The 18,714-nt window shown below is 37.7% G+C and overlaps 1 protein-coding gene across 1 annotated transcript in view; it reads left to right on the top strand.

The window, feature by feature from the left end:
• Positions 1-18,714, top strand: part of CACNA2D3 (calcium voltage-gated channel auxiliary subunit alpha2delta 3) — a 1,718,630-nt gene that overhangs the window by 1,185,965 nt on the left and 513,951 nt on the right. Inside the window, 3 exon segments of the mRNA XM_053720740.1 lie at positions 10,918-10,989; positions 11,080-11,141; positions 13,359-13,426. Of these exon segments, the coding sequence (XP_053576715.1) occupies positions 10,918-10,989; positions 11,080-11,141; positions 13,359-13,426 (202 nt within the window).

Here is an 18,714-nt window from a genome sequence, read left to right as displayed (position 1 = left end):
TTACTAGCTACATTAGGGACTCCACACAAGTACTTTGTGCATTACAGACTATAAAATAAAAATCAACATACAGATTTGTTACAATAGATGTTGCCTCACTATATACCTCCATCCCACACCAGACAGGTCTCAGAACAATTTCAAACATCCTGGATAGAATGTCAGGTTACACAGAGGATCTCAAACATTTCATAATTTGTGCCATGGAGTTTTTATTAACCCATAATTATTTTCTGTTTGAGGGGTCTTACTATCTGCAGAGATGTGGAACTGCTATGGGGTCGAAATTTGCCCCCTCCTATGCTAATCTCTATATGGGATGGTGGGAGCTGCTCCAAGTCTATTCAGATAGTAACCCCTTTAAAGATCACATTGTTTATTTTGGACGTTACATTGATGACCTGTTACTGGTGTGGGATGGAGATGAACAATCGGTATTGTCATTTTTTTGAATATTTAAACTGTAATGAATACAATTTGGGCTTTGTTGGTTGCCAGGATCCCTATAATATTGTATTTTTGGATATTGAATTATCGGTTGATAAAGATTCAATTGTCACTGATTTGCATAGGAAACCCACAAGTGGGAACACTATACTAAATTATAGATCTTGTCACCCAAAGCATGTGCTTAAGGCCATTCCAAAGGGCCAATTTATTAGGACAAAACATATCTGCTCTAATGAAACTCTTTACCATAAACAAAGTCAGGATCTTCACAATAGACTTCGTAATAGAGGCTATAGTGATAAACTTTTATCTAATACCCAAAATATTGTTGACAGTATTCTATGAGACTCATTATTTGTTTATAAAAAGAGAACTAAGAAATCCCAAAGTAAAGATATCTCTGATAAAATTATTTTTAGTACACCATATAGCTTAAAGTACAGGAATATATGGGACATTATTAAAGAAAGTCTCCCCATGTTACAAACTGACCCAATTCTGGAAAAAGTTATAAATGAGGGAGTTAAATTTGTGTCTAGAAAAGCTAGAAGTATACAGAATTATGTAGCACCTTTGTTTTTACCAGAAGTAAAAAAACGTACGTGGTTACCATCTAGAGTTGTTTTTTTTAAATGCAGAGGTACACGTTGCAAAACTTGTAATCATGTTACTGAAGGAGATATTTTCTCCTCACTAAACACAGGAAGGCAGTGTAAAATTAGATATAATTTAAACTGTAACTCTACTCATGTAGTATACTTAACGACATGTAAAAGTTGCCGGATACAGTATTTGGGTAAAACCAAAAGGCGATTGAAAGATCATGCTTTAGAGCACATCAGGGATATAAAGGACCCAGAGGTCTTTACCTCTGTAGCCTCTCACTTTGAATTTGAGCATCAGGGAGATCCTTCTCTGGCCTTTTTTCAAACAATTGACCATGTACCTTTCTCAAAAAGAGGGGGAGATAGGGAATATGACCTAAGCAAAAAGGAGGTTAAATGGATATTCCATATGAATACCAGGTCTACCTTTGGTCTCATTGTTGACACTGATGTAAATTTATTTGTATGAATTATTTAACAAGCTATATCAGTTTTAGTGTAGTTCAAATAATCAGTTTTGATATTCAGTCTATACTTAAAACTAATCTAATATTCTATCTAATTTTGTGATGCTTTTTATATTTGTTTTCTAGTAATATTATATTTAACTAGTTATAATAGTGTTAGTGTAGCTCCTAATATTAGTTTTGATATTTAGTTTATTCTCATAACAAACATAATATTCTATCTTGTTTTGTGATGCCTTCTATATATCTTTTTTCAGTTTTGTTGATGTTGTTGTTAATTACTGAATTGTATATGGAGTAATGTGTCTCTGTCTCAGCATCCTCTTTAAGGGTTAATTTTATTATTAGATATTTCAAACATGTGTTTTTCCTTTAAGATTTCCCCTTAAATAGTCTGACAGGCGGTAGTGTCTTTTATGCAGTGAACAAGTGCGGTATCCCCGCATGAAATGCGTATGCCTTTTCCTGCATTTTTGACCATTTGGTATTAACTGAATGGTCTCTTTTTTCTGTTTGCCTTTTTGTGTTTTTAGTGCACTGTATTGTTATTTTTATTGAATTAAATTTGAGCTCCTCTCAACTTCGAGTTGTGGTTTCTATGCTGGGCAGTTAGCCGTATTACACACAGTGTTCACAAGTAGAAATACATTGCGGAGACCATGACAAAATTTTGAACCTGCGCCAGTCGAGACTGGGATTGTGCTTTTGAAGCCAGGGATAACCCAGAACAACTGGAAAATGCGGAGAGTTTATCACCTGGAACTGGAGGGGTTCAAAATGGAGAGCTCCAACAGCCATGGATAACGGAAGGGTTTCGTGAGTAACGAGTGCGGGCTGAAGGGGCCTGCCATCAATGGCCTCAATAGCAAGCGGAACGAACCGAGGCAAAACAGGAATGGAGTGCAATGATACAAAAGCACTGTCAATGAAATAGCCAGCAATACCGGAGTCAACAAGAGCCTGGGTGACTATGGAGGAGGCCACCCAGGAAAGGACAACTGTGACCAAAGGTTTCTCCTATAGCGGCTCCGGGGACGAGGATAAACCACCCAAGGTCTGCCCCTGACAGGAACTTAGGTGCAAGTGTTTCCTTGCCATGCAGGACAAGACTTTAAAAGGTGGCCCTGTAACCCACAATAGAGGCAGAGCCCCTCCCTCCTCCGAAAGCGCTCCTTGAAAGAGGGCCTCTCTCAGATTCTGATGTCAATTAGGATAAAAAAAGACACCAATGCCTCAAGATCCTCTGGTAAATCTCTGGCAGCAACTTCGTCTTTAATCACAACAGAGAGCCCATGAAAGAAGGCGGCAACAAGGGTTTCATTGTTCCAACCTACCTCTGTGGCAAGCGTACAGAACTCAATGGCATACTGAGCAACAGATCTTGTACCTTGCTGAATGGACATAAGCCGTTTAGCAGCAGAGGAGGAGCGAGCGGAACATCAAATACCCTTCGAAAGGAGGCCACAAATTCAGGATAATTTGAAATCACAGGTTTATTAGTCTCCCACTAGGGATTAGCCCAGGCAAGAGCTGTGTCAGTAAGTAAGGAGATGAGAAATCCCACCTTAGCTCTGTCAGAGGTAAACGCCTGAGGTAACATCTCAAAATAAATGCCCACATGGTTAAAAACCCTCTGCACTGAATAGGATCGCCTCCATATCGCTGAGGTAGAGGTGCAGAACTGGACATGCTCCTGGTAGGACTAGGTGCAACAGCGGAAACAGGAGCAGCCATAACTTGCGGGACACTTTGGTCCAAATGTGCATTGCGAGTCAGCAGGGTTTGCAGGGCTAGTGCAAATTGATCCAAGTGGTGATCCTGTTCATCCATCCTGAAAATGATGGTAGGTAAATTATAATGTCCCTTGCATAATGTCAGGGTGCCAGGAATCAGACTGAGACGAGAAGTGCAAAAATAATCACACCTTTATTAATATCAAAAAATAATAAAAAGTCCACAAGTCAAATAACAAGCCAGGAGTCAAAGCCAGAGCTGGTAGTCAGATGAGCCGATTCAGGAGCCAAAGCAAATAGTCAGACGAGCCGGAATCAGGAACAAGGAGAACAGCAGAGTCAGGAACTAGCCAGAGATCAGGAACCAGGAGGGACTTCAGACAGCCAGGTAATACACAGGAACTGGAACTCACAAACAGGTCTGAGACAACGCAAGGGCAAAGCATATTGAACAAAGGCCATAAGTGATGACATCACAATTCTGGGACTGCAACCTGTCTCACATGGATGATATACACCAGTCTGGCCATAAGAGGGCATGCAGAAAATGAGCAGCATCACACACTCTACACCAGACTCAGCATGAGAGGTGAGTAAAATGGCTGCCAGCAGCACATGGCAAACAAAGTAGGGAAAAAACCCTGACAGGAGGATCCTCTTTGTACGATCGCTGCCGTACACTTGATAGTGAATTCAAGGTACGCGATTAAAGATGGTTTCCTGTGTATGTGTTAATACTTTGGGGCATATGTATCAAGCTCCGAATGGAGCTTGATGCCCCGTGTTTCTGGCGATTCATCAGGCTCACCAGAAACAGCAGTTATGAAGCAGCGGTCACAAAGACCGCTGCCACATCGCAACAATACAACCCGATCATGTACGATCGGGTTGATTGACACCCTCTGCTGGTGGCCTATTGGCCGCGAGTCTGCAGGGGGCGGCATTGCACCAGCAGCTCTTGTGAGCTGCTGGAGCAATGATTAATACGACAAGCGTATTGCTCGCTGTATTCAGCGAGGTCTGGCAGACCTGATCCACACTGGCAGATCAGGTCCGCCAGACTTTCATAACTAGAGGCCTTTGTGTGGGAGGTTCGTTATTTTTTTGTTATAATTCATGCGGGCAGTGTTTTTTTTTTTTTTTAATGCTCCATTTGCCTTTGCTGCATCCCGGTGGATTCCGAAAATGGCAGGGTGGTGAAAGAATCCACAGAAGCTTCTCTGCATCCAGGTGAATTCTTTTGGCTGCACGAGCAGCCAACATTCTGTTGTCTGCCTCGCGCTGCCAACATTCCTTTGAGGATGCATGCGCAACTGCCAATGATGACAGACATTACAAACGTAATTATAGCATAGATAAGATTTTCAATTGTAACATTGCTTAGTGTATTCCGTTAATTAACATTTGTATGCCCAAGCACAGCCAATGACTTGTGGGCAGGACCTGTCAATCTCCTGCTTCATAAATAAAGACTGCAGGTTCTCTTGTGAGAACCTGCAGTTCTGGGGGGGGGGGGGGGGGCGGTAAACGGCTTGATAAATCGACCCCAAGGAATACAGTTTTATGTAGAAATCATTGAAACCCAGTAACTCTACCACTTTAGTTGGGCAGTAAATTCCACTCCCAAAGAGTGCATTATAGATGATCTATTTCTGTAGATTGGAGTATGCGTCTTTTAAATGCATTAGATAATATTCTGGAATTCATTGCCTCTTTATTTGGCACTCTGACATGTAGCTGCTTTCTTGATGAGGTTTTTAGGGACAGTAAAGTTGCTTTAAAAAAAAAATCATTTTGTTAAACTGTACATAAATAAACATTGTACAGGGGAATTAGTGTCTCTCTAATGCATTTATCGGTCCAGGCGCTTTATGATACAACAAATCTATTTTGCATAAGAGATGGCCATTTCTGGAGCACTATATGGCAGCAGTTTTGCAAGAATGTTATCCATTTGCAAGAGCACTAGAGGGCAGCACTATTCCCTGCCATATTGTGTTCCAAAAGCCTACCTAGGTATCTCTTCAACACAGAATATCATGGGAACAATGCAAATTTGAAAATAGAAATCAATTGCAAAACTTTTTTTTTTTTAAATAGTATTCTCTGTCAGAATCACAAAAGAAAAATGTTGGGTTTTATATCCCTTTATTGTTATGAGCACTTCGGAGAAGGCTTCCCTACCATTAGTCTTTCTTTATTTTTGTATGCTATTTCAGGTATCTGCACTAATTAGGAACATGAATAAGCATAATTTTGTACCCCTATCTATGTTCCCAGGGATACATTTGATTATGTTTCAATAAATGATATAACAATACTAGTTATAATATATGTATCTCTCTCTCTCTCAATCTCTCTCAATCTCTCTCTCTCTCTCTCTCTCTCTCTCTCTCTCTCTCTCTCTCTCTCTCTCTCTCTATATATATATATATATATATATATATATATATATATATAGCATTATTATGTTACTTTGTATTGTGTCATCCTGTATTTCAATATATAACATTTTATTTGATATTCTTTCACAATAATCATTTTATGTCATTCTATTACCATTAGGGGGCAGCTTAATTATATATTTTATTGGTCTCTGGATTTTATATTATTGACTGCTTGACCTGTGTCCCATATTTGTTCTATTTCATTTAATGTTATATTTTTTTGTCTACCTTTATTTAGGATAATAGTTATTTATTAGCTGCACTGTTTTGAGTGAACTCCTAGGTCAAATAAAAACTTTGGCTGCAATTTACTAATGTTTGAATTATACACCGAAAAATTTCACTTTAAAATTCCTCTGCTTTGTGAAGTACAATATCTCACAAATTCATTTTGTCTCATGCAATTAAAAAAATAAATAGAAAAAAACAAGGATATTTAAGTATAAAACATTAATAATGCTTCTATCTATCTATCTATCTATCTATCTGTGTCTGTCTGTCTGTCTGTATCTATCTATCTATCTATCTATCTATCTATCATCTAAATATCTCTATCTATCTATCTATCATCTATCTATATTTCTATCAATCCATCCTCCGTCCATTTTTCTATCTCTCTCTCTCTCTCTTTCTCTCTCTCTCTCTATATATATCTATCAATCATCTCTCTCTCTCCTTATTTTCTCTCTCTCTCTCTCTCTCTCTCTCTCTCTCCACAGTATATATATCTGTATCTCTCTCTCTCTCTCCACAGTATATATATCTGTATCTCTCTCTCTCTCTCTCTCTCTCTCTCTCTCCACAGTATATATATCTGTATCTCTCTCTCTTTCTCTCTCTCTCTCTCTCTCTCTCTCTCTCTCTCTCTCTCTCCACAGTATATATATCTGTATCTCTCTCCACAGTATATATATCTGTATCTCTCTCTGTATCTCTATCTATTTATGTATCATCTATCTATCTATCTTTCATCTATCTATCTCTGTATCGATCTATCTATCTATTTATCATATATTTCTCTATCTATCTATCTATCTATCATCTATCTATCTCTGTATCTATCTATCTATCTATCTATCTATCTATCATCTATCTATCTCTGTATCTATCTATATATCTATCTATTTATCTATCATCTATCTATTTATCTATCTTTCATCTATTATTATTATTATTCTTTATTTATAAAGCACCAACAGATTCCGCAACACTGTCCATTGGTAACAAAGATAAAAGGACAGTACAATATAAGACACCAGACAAAATTTAACAAACAAATAGAAGGGGAATTGGGAGCACTGTTCCCGTGGGAATTTACAATCTAAATGGGTAGGAGGGTGAGAAACAGGAGATGGGGACTGCAAAGGTGGGAATGATGTTAGCGTGGAGTTAGATGAGGGCAACTATTAGGCAAGTGGTATTCATTCGTTTTGGAGATATTGCGTAGGTGGTTGCGACAGGATGAAGAGAGCGATTGGACATGGGGTATGAAGGACAGATTGGAGTCAAGTGTAACTCCTAGGCAGCGGACTTGGGGTGATGGGGAGATAGTGTTGTCACCAACAGTGATAGTAAAGTTTGAATTAGATGGGGGGATTAGAAGAAGCTCAGTCTTGCATGTGTTGATTTTTAGGTGGTGAGAGGCCATCCAGGAAGAAATGCCAGATAAGCAGTCGCTGTTGTGGGAAAGGACAGAAGGAGAGAGAGCAGGGGTGGATAGGTAGATCTGAGTATCATCAGCCTAGAGGTGATAGTTGAAGCCATAGCTACTCATAAGTTTACCCAGTGAGGAAGTATAAATAGAGAAGAGTAGAGGGCCTAGAACAGAGCCTTGAGGTACTCCAACAGACAGAGGCAATGGAGAGGAGGTGTTGTAAGCAAATGAGATAGAAAAGGACCTATTAGAGAGATAAGAGTGGATCCAGGAGAGGGCAATGTCACATAGGCCAAGGGAGCTGAGAGTCCATAGGAGGAGGCATGGTCAACATTGTCAAAGGCAGCAGACAGCTCAAGTAAGATAAGTAAAGAATAGTGGCCATTGTTTTTAGCAGAGATAAGATTGTTAGTAACCTTGGAGAGGGCAGTCTCAGTTGAGTGTTGGGGATGGAAGCTAGATTGCAGGGGGTCAAGCAATGAGTTGGAGAATAGGAAGTGGGTTAGGCAATTGAAAACTAGTTTTTCCAGGACTTTTGAAGCTAGCACTGTCCATTGGTAACAAAGATAAAAGGACAGTACAATATAAGACACCAGACAAAATTTAACAAACAAATAGAAGGGGAATTGGGAGCACTGTTCCCGTGGGAATTTACAATCTAAATGGGTAGGAGGGTGAGAAACATTTGGTGGGGACTGCAAAGGTGGGAATGATGTTAGTGTGGAGTTAGATGAGGGCAACTATTAGGCAAGTGGAATTCATTAGTTACTGATTTGGTTATAGGGAATGGATTAGCTGTTTAGTAGTTTCAGCACTCAGAAAAGGATGAATTTTGGAGATATTGCGTAGGTGGTTGCGACAGGATGAAGAGAGCGATTGGACATGGGGTATAAAGAACAGATTGGAGTCAAGTGTAACTCCTAGGCAGCGGACTTGGGGTGATGGGGAGATAGTGGTGTCACCAGCAGTGATAGTAAAGTTAGAATTAGATGGGGGGATTAGAAGAAGCTCAGTCTTGCATGTGTTGATTTTTAGGTGGTGAGAGGCCATCCAGGAAGAAATGCCAGATAAGCAGTCGCTGTTGTGGGAAAGGACAGAAGGAGAGAGAGCGGGTTTGGATAGGTAGATCTGAGTATCATCAGCCTAGAGGTGATAGTTGAAGCCATAGCTACTCATAAGTTTACCCAGTGAGGAAGTATAAATAGAGAAGAGTAGAGGGCCTAGAACAGAGCCTTGAGGTACTCCAACAGACAGAGGCAATGGAGAGGAGGTGTTGTAAGCAAATGAGATAGAAAAGGACATATTAGAGAGATAAGAGTGGATCCAGGAGAGTGCAATGTCACATAGGCCAAGGGAGCTGAGAGTCCATAGGAGGAGGGATGGTCAACAGTGTCAAAGGCAGCAGACAGGTCAAGTAAGATAAGTAAAGAATAGTGGCCATTGTTTTTAGCAGAGATAATAGTAACCTTGGAGAGGGCAGTCTCAGTTGAGTGTTGGGGATGGAAGCTAGATTGCAGGGGGTCAAGCAATGAGTTGGAGAATAGGAAGTGGGTTAGGCGATTGAAAACTAATTTTTCCAGGACTTTTGAAGCTAGCGGAAGCAGTGATATGGGGCGGTAGTTTGCAGGAGAATTTGGGTCGAGGGAGGGTTTTTTGAGGATGGGGGTGACCTTTGCATGTTTGAAGGATGATGGAAATTAACCAGTAGTAAAGGATCGGTTGAATATGTGAGTAAGAGATGGGGTGAGGGTAGAAGACAGAGAAGGTATTAGATGTGAAGGGATAGGGTCAAGTGGGCAGGTAGTGAGGTGTGAGGAAGATATTAGGGAACTCACTTCATTCTCAGTGGTTGGGGGAAGGTACTGGGAGTGATGGAGGGGGTGACCGGGGGCAGAGATGGAAGGTTGCAGTCTTGTGGTGGGATGTTACTTTGGATGGTAAGTGTTTTGTTGAAAAAGTAGTCTGCCAAGTCTTGAGCACTAAAGGCAGATGAAGGGGGTGGTGCAGGTGGATAGAAGAGAGTGCTGAAAATGGAGAAGAGACATTTAGGGTGTGAGGAGTGAGAAGATATGAGAGAAGAGAAGTATTTTTGCTTGGCTAAGTGAATGGCAGAGGAGTAAGAATAAAGAATGGACTTATAGTGTAGGAAATCGGGTTCAGAGCGGGATTTCCTCCAGGCACGTTCAGCAGCACGGGAGCATCTTTGTAGATAGCGTGTTTTCCTGAGAGTGCCAGGGCTGGAGCTGACGACATGGGGTTTTGCGTATTTGTGGAGGAGCAAGGGTGTTGAGTGCAGAGGAGAGAGTATTGTTATAGTGGTTTGTAGCAAGGTCAGGGCAGGATACCGTGGAAGTGTTTTTGAATAAGGTTAGAAAGTTGGAGAGGATCCACAGTGTGCAGATTTCAACAGGTGCGGAGGCGGCGGGAGAAATAGGTTTAGCATGTACATTGAGATTAAAGGTGAGCAGATGATGGTCTGAGATGGGAAATGGGCGACAGGTGACATCAGAAGGGGAGCAGAGGTAGGAGAATACCAGATCAAGAGAGTGTCCATTGCGGTGAATAGGGAATAGGATGGCTTGTGAGAGACTAAAGGAGTTTGTGAGTAAGAGAAGTTTAGAGGCAGCAGGGACAGATGGGTTATCAATGGGGATGTTGAAGTCCCCTAGTTTTAGAGCAGGTGTATTTGTAGAGAAAAAGTGAGAAAGCCAGGCAGCAAAGTTGTCGAAGAATTGGGAGGTTGGTCCAGGGGAACGATAGATAACTGCCACATTGAGGGAGATGGGGGAGAAAATACGGATGCAGTGGACTTCAAAGGAGGAGAAGGAGAGAGATGGATGAGGATGCAGGTGCTGATAGGAGCAGGAGGAGGATAGTAAGATTCCAACACTGCCACCATGTCTCTCACCTGGCCTAGGTGTGTGGCTAAAGTGGAAACCGCCGTGTGTTAGAGCAGCAATGGAAGCATCTATCTATCATCTATCTATCCATATCTGTATCCATCTATCATATATCTATCTCTGTATCTATATCTGTATCTATCTAACTATCTATCAATCTATCTATTATCTATCTATCTATCTATCAATTTATCTATCATCTATCTATCTATATATCTATCTATCTATCTATCTATCTATATATATATATATATATATATATATATATGTTTCTCTGTCTATCTATTTATGTATCATCTATCTATTTATCTATCTATCTTTCATCTATCTATCTATCTATCTATCTATCGTTATATCTATCTAGCATTTATATATCATCTATCTATCTCAGTATCTATTTATATATCTATATATCTATCATCTATCTATTTATCTATCTATCTATCTATCTATCTATCTTTTATCTATCTATCATCTATCTATCATCTATCTATCTCTGTATCTATCTATCATCTATCTATCTCTCATGTATAACTAGGAAAAGTATCATTGTGGTAGTGATTACAGTAGCTGTTCCATATTTTCTTTACTGTAGCCAAGTTGTCTCTTTCCCATGTACACTAAGGGAGATAAGTTATGTTTTCTTTTCTTTTTTGTTTAGCTCCGAAATGCAATGGTAAACAGAAAAACAGGAAAATTTTCCATGGAGGTCAAAAAGACAGTAGACAAAGGGGTAAGATTTGTAAATGTATAGCACAGTCTATGGTTTATTAAATGTTATTTATACATTAACTGTGATTTCTTTTTTATGTATCCACTGTAGAAAAGGGTTTTAGTGATGACAAATGATTATTACTACACAGATATCAAGGGTACACCATTCAGGTATGCTCAACAAGAAATGATTTGTAACACATTTTACAATACATTCTGTTACACATATGTGTCTTACAGTGTGTGTATGTTCAAGTCTCCCAGTTTTTTTAACATTTTAGTTGAGAATTTAAATTTCTATTTTAATCTGTCTGTATGTCTATTCCATATGTCTTATCTATTTATACCTGCCTGACATGTCTGTCTGTTTGTCCATCATCTATCTATCTATCTATCTATCTATCTATCTATCTATCTATCTATCCATCCATCTATCTATCTATCTCTCTCTATCTATCTATCTATCTATCTATCTATCTATCCATCTATCTCTCCCCCCCCCCTCTCTCTCTCTCTCTATCTATCTATCCATCTATCTCTCTATCTATCTATCTATCTATCTATCTATCTATCATCTATCTATTTGTCTCTCTATCTCTCTCTCTCTCTATCTATCTATCATCTATCTATCCATCTATCTCTCTATCTATCTATCATCTATCTATTTGTCTCTCTATCTCTCTATCTATCTATCTATCTATCTATCTATCTATCTCTCTCTCTATCATCTATCTATCCATATATATCTATCTATCTTAGTTCCATTTTTTTTATTATTATTTCTACATTAAACTGTAATTTCAATCATTGATTTTTCTTGAAGGGACAGTCTACTCCAGAATTTGTATTGCTTAAAAAAATAGATAATCCCTTTATTACTCATTCCCCAGTTTTGCATAACCAACACGGTTATATTAATATACTTTTTTACCTCTGTGATTACCTTGTATCTAAGCCTCTGTAGACTGCCCCCTTATTGCAGTTATTTTGACAGACTTGGATTTTAGCCAATCCGTGCAGACTCATTCATAACTCCACGGGCATGAACACAATGGTATCTATATGGCACACATGAACTAGCGCTGTCTAGCTGTAAAAAACTGTCAAAATGCAAGGCTCAGAAATTAGCATATGAGCCTACCTAGGTTTAACTTTCAACAAAGAATACCAAGAGAACAAAGCAAATTTGATAATAAAAGTAAATTGGAAAGTTGTTTAAAATTGCATGCCCTATCTGAATCATGAAAGTTTAAATTTGACTAGACTGTCCCTGTAAGTGTACCAAATGCATATATTTCTTATTTTTTTTTATCAGAGGTTGGTAAGCACATCTTTCTTATGAATGAAATGAAATTATTTTTTTATCAGAGGTTGGTAAGCACATCATTCTTATGAATGAAAATTTAATCCAAGGTGATAGTTTTAAAACTATCAGTTTCTATTATTTTACTATTTGAGTAAAATGAACTACTAACAACATTTCTACCAAATTCCACAGACAAATATTGTCATTTAGAGCATTTGTTTGCAAAAAAATTACAACTGGTCAAAATAACATGTTTAAACAACACAATACTAATGTTTTAACTTAGCAAGAGGCTGTTGGCATAATCAATACATCCACAATAAAAAGACAATGGAAAAGCACTTTGAATTTCAAATGATTAGTAGATTTTTTTCTGACCAATCTAAAAGTTAGTTAAATTTTCCTTCCCACTGCATCATGTGACAACAATCAGCCAATCGCAAAAAGTAAATACGTATAGGGGCCCATTTATCAAGCTCCGTAAGGAGCTTGTGGGCCCGTGTTTCTGGCGAGTCTTCAGACTCGCCAGAAACAGCAGTTATGAAGCAGCTGTCTAAAGACCGCTGCTCCATGACCCTGTCTGCTCTGAGCAGGCGGACAGAGATCGCCGGAATTCAACCAGATTGAGTACAATCGGGTTAATTGACACCTCCCTGCTGGCGGCCCATTGGCCGCGAGTCTGCAGGGGGCGGCGTTGCACCAGCAGCTCTTGTGAGCTGCTGGTGCAATGCTGAATACGGAGAGCGTATTGCTCTCCGCATTCAGTGAGGTCTTGCAGACCTGATCCACACTGTCGGATCAGGTCCGCAAGACCTATGATAAATAGGCCTCATAGTCTGTGAATCTTGCGCATGCTTAGTAGGATCTGGTCCCTCATAAACTCTAAATATTTACTAAATATTTAGATAATTAAACTGAATTGGATAGTTGTTTAAAATTGCATGCTCTATCTGAAAATGAAAGTTTAATTTTTACTTGACTGTCCGTTTAAAGTAAACATGAAATCAACTGCTCATGTTGCATGAATTATACTTTTTTGTATATTAGCGCTTTTAAATTTCTGATTTAATTTTGTTTCGTAGTTTGGGTGTAGTTCTCTCTAGAGGACATGGGAAATACTTCTTCAGAGGAAACGTATCTATAGAAGACGGTAAAGTATTTATATAATGTCTATATAAATAGTGTTAAAAACTTAAATTTGCCTTATTTTCTTGCTATCTACTTTTAATACCTTAAATTCATTTTATTTCTTAACATTCTTCTATAATATTAATCTTGACATCTTTGTATTCACATCAAGAAATGTAGAATATTACAATTTCTCCCTCAAAAATGTATAAAATATGAAATTATTCTAATGATATAGATCTGTGTAATTTATTAATATGTCACCTTAAAGGGATATTTAATGCTGAATAAAATAAGCATTGTGTCCAAAGTGTGTGCATTAAAGATTTAATGTAGCTATAAATTTGCTTTATAGTTGCAAGATAAAAATAAAAAATAAATGTAAAATCTTCCCTAGAAGGCTTCTCTGGCTTCCCATAGCTGCACTTTTTGTTTTCTCAAAATCAGCAGTGGAGATTCAGCTAATTAGAAAGCCAATATCTAGGCTATTGTCTTTTTATTATGCACACTGAAGAATTAGTCTGCGCCCAGCTTCACCAAACAGACGTTCCACGCATGCACAATGGCGTCTCTCAACCAGACACACCAACGTAAGCAAACAGCAGCATAAGATAGAAAAGGGGTGGTTTGCTGTCTTCTTATGGTCTGGACTGTTGTGGCTAATATTGTGAAAAACCTGAGGCTGGGGATTTTCAAAGGTGATTCTCTTTTTTCTATTAATCCTGCTGTAGAAAAGTTAATTTAAAGCAATATTAAATATGTAATGCTCACACTTAATAAATATATATATATATATATATATATATATATATATATATATATATATATACTTATATATGCATAATATACATATTTTATTTAACATTTACAGTTCCTTTAAGGACTACATGATACACAAAACTTGTTAACTTGTTCTATGGCGATTTACTACCCACCTGGGTGCAGCTTCTTTTACCCAAATAATTATTTACACACACACACAACACACACACACACACACACATATATATATATATATATTTCCTGTACAAATGACAGCACTCTCAGTTCTTTTTTCAAAATGAGATCAACAAAATTCTCTTTTTTAATGGAACGTTTTCGAGGAGCTTGTCCCCATCATCAGCAAAACATTCAAGTGTGACAAAACATATATTTATACAAACAAACCAATTAATCAAATCATAATAACCTGTGTATCCCTTGGTGTCCCAGAAAACCGCCAACCACTCGTGTTTGGAACGCACTATGCGTTCCAGTGCTTTGTAACCGGAAGTACCTCATGTCATGTGACTTCCGGTTTCGTATATTCACAATATACCTTATCCGTGCAGCATTTACATATTTCAAACTTATACTCTTGAGTATTTTTGCTTACTATATGCCTATTATACTCATATAGACATTACATTGCCTTATTTTACTTGTGATCTTGTGATACACTGACTTGTCACTTCTGCAGCGTAGTCTAATCACTCTCACACTAGTGTGCTGATTTGTGCAAACTTTATATTTTTGCATTCCACTTTCTCTGTGTAGTCTATATACTGTGTCCATGTATTGTGTGGGTATTAACTTTTATGTGTTTATTTGCAATAGCTTGTGTTGATTGTGCCTTTTATGTTTATCTCGGTTACCATGGTTACCCAGTAGTGTTGGCTATGCATTCTCTATGTGTCTTGCAATCTTTATATAGCCATATTCCCTTAATTCCTTTATTGCACTTAGACTTAGAGGTCTATTGGTTGCCCCACTACAATCTAATATGCATGTGTATTTACTCTTCCCCTAGGTGAACGTATTGCGTTACTCAGCCCCTCTTTTCTTAGACCCTTGTGTCTTAGAAGGTGTCTGCTTAGAGGCTAGTGATCTAATTGTGCCTATAGGCACCTTACATCTTTTACACATACATTTCTGACAACCTGCTGCGGAGCGCATATCAACGTATATATATATATATATATATATATATATATATATATATATTTCTTTCATGTAATTAGCAAGAGTCCATGAGCTAGTGACGTATGGGATATACATTCCTACCAGGAGGGGCAAAGTTTCCCAAACCTCAAAATGCCTATAAATACACCCCTCACCACACCCACAAATCAGTTTTACAAACTTTGCCTCCTGTGGAGGTGGTGAAGTAAGTTTGTGCTAGATTCTACGTTGATATGCGCTCCGCAGCAGGTTGGAGCCCGGTTTTCCTCTCAGCGTGCAGTGAATGTCAGAGGGATGTGAAGAGAGTATTGCCTGTTTGAATTCAATGATCTCCTTCTACGGGGTCTATTTCATAGGTTCTCTGTTATCGGTCGTAGAGATTCATCTCTTACCTCCCTTTTCAGATCGACGATATACTCTTATATATACCATTACCTCTACTGATTCTCGTTTCAGTACTGGTTTGGCTTTCTACTACATGTAGATGAGTGTCCTGGGGTAAGTAAGTCTTATTTTCTGTGACACTCTAAGCTATGGTTGGGCACTTTTATATAAAGTTCTAAATATTTGTGTTTAAACATTTATTTGCCTTGATTCAGGATGTTCAACGTTCCTTATTTTCAGACAGTCAGTTTCATATTTGGGATAATGCATATGAATAATTCAATTTTTTCTTACCTTAAAATTTGACTTTTTTTCCTGTGGGCTGTTAGGCTCGCGGGGGCTGAAAATGCTTCATTTTATTGCGTCATTCTTGGCGCGGACTTTCTTGGCGCAAAAATTTTCTTGTAATTTCAGGCGTCATACGTGTCGCCGGAAGTTGCGTAATTTTTTTGACGTTTTTGCGCCAAAAAATGTCGGCGTTACCGGATGTGGCGCCATTCTTGGCGCCAACTAATATGGGCGGCTTTTTTGGCGCTAAAAAATTTGAGCGTCATTGTTGTCTCCACAATATTTAAGTCTCATTATTTATTGCTTCTGGTTGCTAGAAGCTTGTTCATTGGCATTTTTTTTCCATTCCTGAAACTGTCATTTAAGGAATTTGATCAATTTTGCTTTATATGTTGTTTTTTCTATTACATATTGCAAGATGTCTCAGATGGACTCTGAATCGGAAGCCACTTCTGGAAAAACGCTTAACTGAGTTTCAGTTCTACCAAAGCTAAGTTCATTTATTTTAAATGTTATAAATGTTTATCTTTAGCTATGGTTTGTAATAAGTTATTATGTTATACTTTTACATGCGGATTCCATTAGTATTTATGCTTTATATATTTTATTTTCTTACAAGAAATATTTAGAAGACTTATAAGAAATATTTTTCTGATTCTATGTTAAAGGCTTTGTCTGACTTCGTGCCTTCTAATAAAATTTTTAGGTCTTTTTCACTTCTTTTTTAATTATTGAAGTTTCGAATGACCAACAACATACTGATTTATGCTTCTCTGATGATGTTTTTTTCTCTTTCAGAAATTTTCTTCATCAGATATTGACACTAACAAATCTACTTTTTTATTATTTTTCTATTATTAAAGTACATTTGTTCTTTGTTGAAAAGGTGTTGATTATTTTGGATATTAAGGTAACTAGTTCTTTAAGACTAGCTGACATTATTTCTGCCTATTTATTTCTTCTGTGTTTTCAGAGGTTTTCTTTCCAATTCCCTATGCTAGGGAATGGAATAGGCTGAGAATTTTCTTTTATTCCTTCTTCAAAGGTTTTAAACTATATTCTTTGCCAGCAGTTAAATTCAATTTGGAGGGTTCTCCAATTTATTGGGGCTATCTCTAATTCTGCTTATTATGCTATTGTTTCTATAGCTAAATAGTATTTATTTTCCTTTAGATAGTTGTATCTTATTTATGGAAAATTATTTAGTTTCAGGTACTTTCTTGGTCCTGTGATTTATTTGGATATTTCAATTGCTTCATTTTCTCTGTTTACTTTAAGATCAAGTATCAGATTATGATTTATTTTAGCATTGTTAAAGGGACAACATTTACTAGACTAGGTGCTGTTGCATTTGTCTTGTTGTTTTGCATTTATTGATTATGCAAGTCCACTGTATTGGCTGGTCCTTTAATCTGGACTATCATGCTAATAATTTCATTTGTGTCTTCATTTTATTGAATATTTTCGCAAATGAGGGTTAATCTATGTCTTTAGCTTTTTTAGCTAGAAGAATTTTGTGATTTTTAAAAAAAAAATAAAAAAAAAATCCATATTTCTTTTGTTCTAAGATAATCAATTATTTGTTTTATAATTGGATTCAATTCTTAACTGTTACTCTGGGCTTCAAGGTTGAGTTCTAAGACTAAAACTTTAAGCTTATACTGGTTTGGTTGTTCTTATTAAGGAACGAATTCCTGAGTTCTTTCCCAAGTAACATGTCTATATTTGGAGTTCGAAATCAGCTCCCTAATTTTGCGATGTACGTGCCGTATTCCAGCTTGGCTGGTAAGGGGCAGGTTAAGGCTTCTTTGAAATTTCTTTGATTTTATTCCAGTAAGGCTAACACTTTCTTTAACTGTGTTTCTGTCCTATATATTTTGGGTACTGTTGAAGCATGGCTGGGCACCCATGGGGTTCAAGCGCTGCTCAGACCTGGAATCTTCTAGGGTATTTCTTCCAGTTCCTTTTGAGGAACCGGGTTTTGGAGTTTTATTCAAACTATTTTGCCTTTTTATGATCGTTGATAGCATTATTTGTTTTCATTAGATACAATAAATGCATATTTTCATTTTTCTGTTTTCATTCAGATTATTTTCTGAGGATGCGGAATCTCATATGATTCACTTACTCTTCAGGACATAGTTAGAGGATCTTCTTTTCAAAAGCTCTTTATTCCTCACACAAGGGTCACCTTTTTTAGGTTTCCAGATAGTTTGTGTCACTGTCCTTGTATCTATCAGACAAGGGATAATGTTATGGGTTCCGTCTATTGGTACCTTTAGTCTCTATTATTTCCTTCAGTTGCTATATATGCATAGAAGTTTTAGGTCTTATGGCCACAGCATTGGATTCAATTCCCTTTGCTCATTTTCACTAGAAAGAACCTTTCCAGTCTTTTATAAGTGTTGTTTCTTCAAGAACATGGTTGGAGGATCAATTTACCAAAAAGTTTGTTTGATTCCTCAGACAAGGGTAACCTTTTTAGGTTTCCTGATAAATTCAGTGTTCTTGATTCTGTCTATGACGGACAAGAGGCGTCTGAAATTGGTTTCAGCTTATCGAAACCTTCAGTCACAATCTTTCCATTCGGTAGCCTTATGCATGGAAATTCTAGGTCTTATGACTGCTGCATTGGACGCGATCCCCTTTGCTCGTTTTCACATGCGACCTCTTCAGCTCTGTATGCTGAACCAGTGG

Source organism: Bombina bombina, chromosome 7 (assembly GCF_027579735.1).
Source record: "Bombina bombina isolate aBomBom1 chromosome 7, aBomBom1.pri, whole genome shotgun sequence".
Taxonomy (NCBI): Eukaryota; Metazoa; Chordata; class Amphibia; order Anura; family Bombinatoridae; genus Bombina; species Bombina bombina.
Note: the sequence above shows the minus strand (reverse complement) of the source record. Positions and strands in the feature narration are given on the sequence as shown.